The following is a 2,075-nucleotide window of genomic DNA, read 5'->3' as shown; positions in this document are numbered from 1 at the left end:
CCCAGCTATCATCAGAGTTCTTATAAATTAAGTAATTGGCATTGATGCATATAGAGAACATGATGCTCATTCTCTCAGCCATCTTTACTATGGTGTGCCGCAGGATTAGCTCTGACCTCAAGAAGTGTGCCCTACAACTTTGAAAGAAAGGCTGGCACTCTGATGACATCTGGGCAATTTTCTCTGTTTCTCAAACAAGTCTCTATGGCTGGCGCAGAATTTTCAAGGAGTTTGGCAATGTGCAGCAGCCAGTGACTCTGATGCTTGGTTTACCATGCACTTTTATAGCTGCTGTTATCTCTGAGCTGCATTTCTTGCTTGCAGGCAAGGTCTTTGAGTGCAAAGCCTAGCACGAGTCCACTTGTGGCTCAATCTGGAGTCATGGTGGCAGGTACTCAGCATCTGAAGATTTTCACCCAGAGCCACACAGATCTGTTCCCAAGGATCATCTGAATCTGCGAGTCATGTACCTGTGAGTATACAGATCACTGACAGGTTATTGTTGTCTTACTTGAAAGGAGCACACAGAGAGGTTACATAGTCAACATCATTATTGAATACATAACATTTCAAATGCTACATAGATCAGAAGTTGAAGTCTGACTGCTCCAATAGCATTGCAAGGCGAGGCATACTACTATGAGTGCTGTCTGAGTCAAAGGAGTCGTCTTCAAATGTGTCAGCAGCTTTATCTGTCAGCTCCATCTCTGGGACAGCGTCTGTAACTCTTTTGACAGCAGTCCCCTGTGCTGAGTGAATGGCAGTCTCCTCAGACACAGGGTTTAGGGTTTGGGGGGAGCCGAGCCGAGCGAAGCGAGGCGAGGTGACGTTGCTGAGGTGAGACTGGAAGGCGAAGGTCCGAACTCTGTGAGGAGTTCCGGAGGCTTTCGTGGTGACACTCATCAGCGCATTCCAGGAAGTACTTATACCTTGCGCCATGGGACCCCGGGGAGGGTTATGAGCTCTGGTAGGGGTCGGTAGGGACCGTTTCGAGCGCCGACCACTGCCCTTGACGCTGGCTCCTACCGCTTGACGCTCGCTTCCAACGCAGTGCGTGGCTGCCAGTGGCGACTGCATGTGTGCAGAGCGGCGGCCAAGTACAGCATAGTGGCTGTGTGGTCAGCATGCTGCAAAGAGTGACCGCCAGTGGCGACTGCATATTTAGTGGGGAAGCAGCAGAGTAGTTGTGGTCAAACCTCGCCAGCGATATGCAGACGCCAGTGGCGACCGCACGTTTGCAGGGAGACATTGAAGTACCTTTGGTCATAACCTTGCAAATTAGTTCAAGGTGTCCAGTGGCGAACATCTATGGGTGAAATTAGTCGAGCAGCATTAGCCAATCTTACGATCTATATGGCCGCCAGTGGCGACCACATATGTGTATCGTTGTTGTTTGTTTGTAGAAAAACAGCACAAACAGCTTTGGTTAACCTGGCGGGCTGCATGTGGCCGCCAGTGGCGACTGCACATTTGCAGGAAAAAATTAAAGTGCCTTTGGTCATAGCCTTCCACACTGCATAAGGTGGCCAGTGGCGACCACATACAGGCGGAACAAGTGATGTAGTATTAGCCAATCTTGCAATCTACACATGCCGGTGGCCTAATCACGGAGATAGCAATCATGCATTCAAATGGCTGGGAGTAGAAATATTTATCTCTTACATGCGAGATCGCCAGCAGCGAATAAAAGCACGCTCAAATGACTAATGACAAACATCTCGCCATGCGGACAGCAATGCGCGTTGTGCGTTAGCTATGCTTTGAATGGTTGGCTAGTTTACACATTGCTGACAAATAATCAGCCACTGTCTGCAGATTTGCTCCAGGAGTCCAATGATAGCATTTACTACACCAAGAAACATGACGATTGAATTTATGATTTATACAATATACAATTCACTCCTCGCATTCCATGTGCCCTGTCTCCACTGAGTCCACACTATCGTCGAGCGCAGCTTGATATGCCGTTGCTTCGGCGACGTCTGGCACTGCTGCAGCCTCGTTAGACAGCGCTCGCTCAGCCTCCCAGCTAACAGACGGTGATGGAGTGCGGGGCAGTAATAGTGGGCGACGGG

At 49.4% G+C, this 2,075-nt stretch overlaps 1 protein-coding gene across 1 annotated transcript; it reads right to left on the bottom strand.

The window, feature by feature from the left end:
• Window positions 1-585: 585 nt before the first annotated feature.
• PHACADRAFT_202059 (uncharacterized protein) lies at window positions 586-903 on the bottom strand (the record flags this gene model as incomplete). Its single annotated transcript, XM_007402324.1, has 1 exon — window positions 586-903. The coding sequence occupies one exon, from the start codon at window positions 901-903 to the stop codon at window positions 586-588; it is 318 nt and encodes a 105-aa protein (XP_007402386.1).
• Between the last annotated feature and the right edge of the window lie 1,172 nt (window positions 904-2,075).

The sequence above is a fragment of the Phanerochaete carnosa genome (genome assembly GCF_000300595.1).
Source record: "Phanerochaete carnosa HHB-10118-sp unplaced genomic scaffold PHACAscaffold_102, whole genome shotgun sequence".
NCBI lineage: Eukaryota > Fungi > Basidiomycota > Agaricomycetes > Polyporales > Phanerochaetaceae > Phanerochaete > Phanerochaete carnosa.
This window is presented reverse-complemented; position numbering and strand designations above follow the sequence as displayed.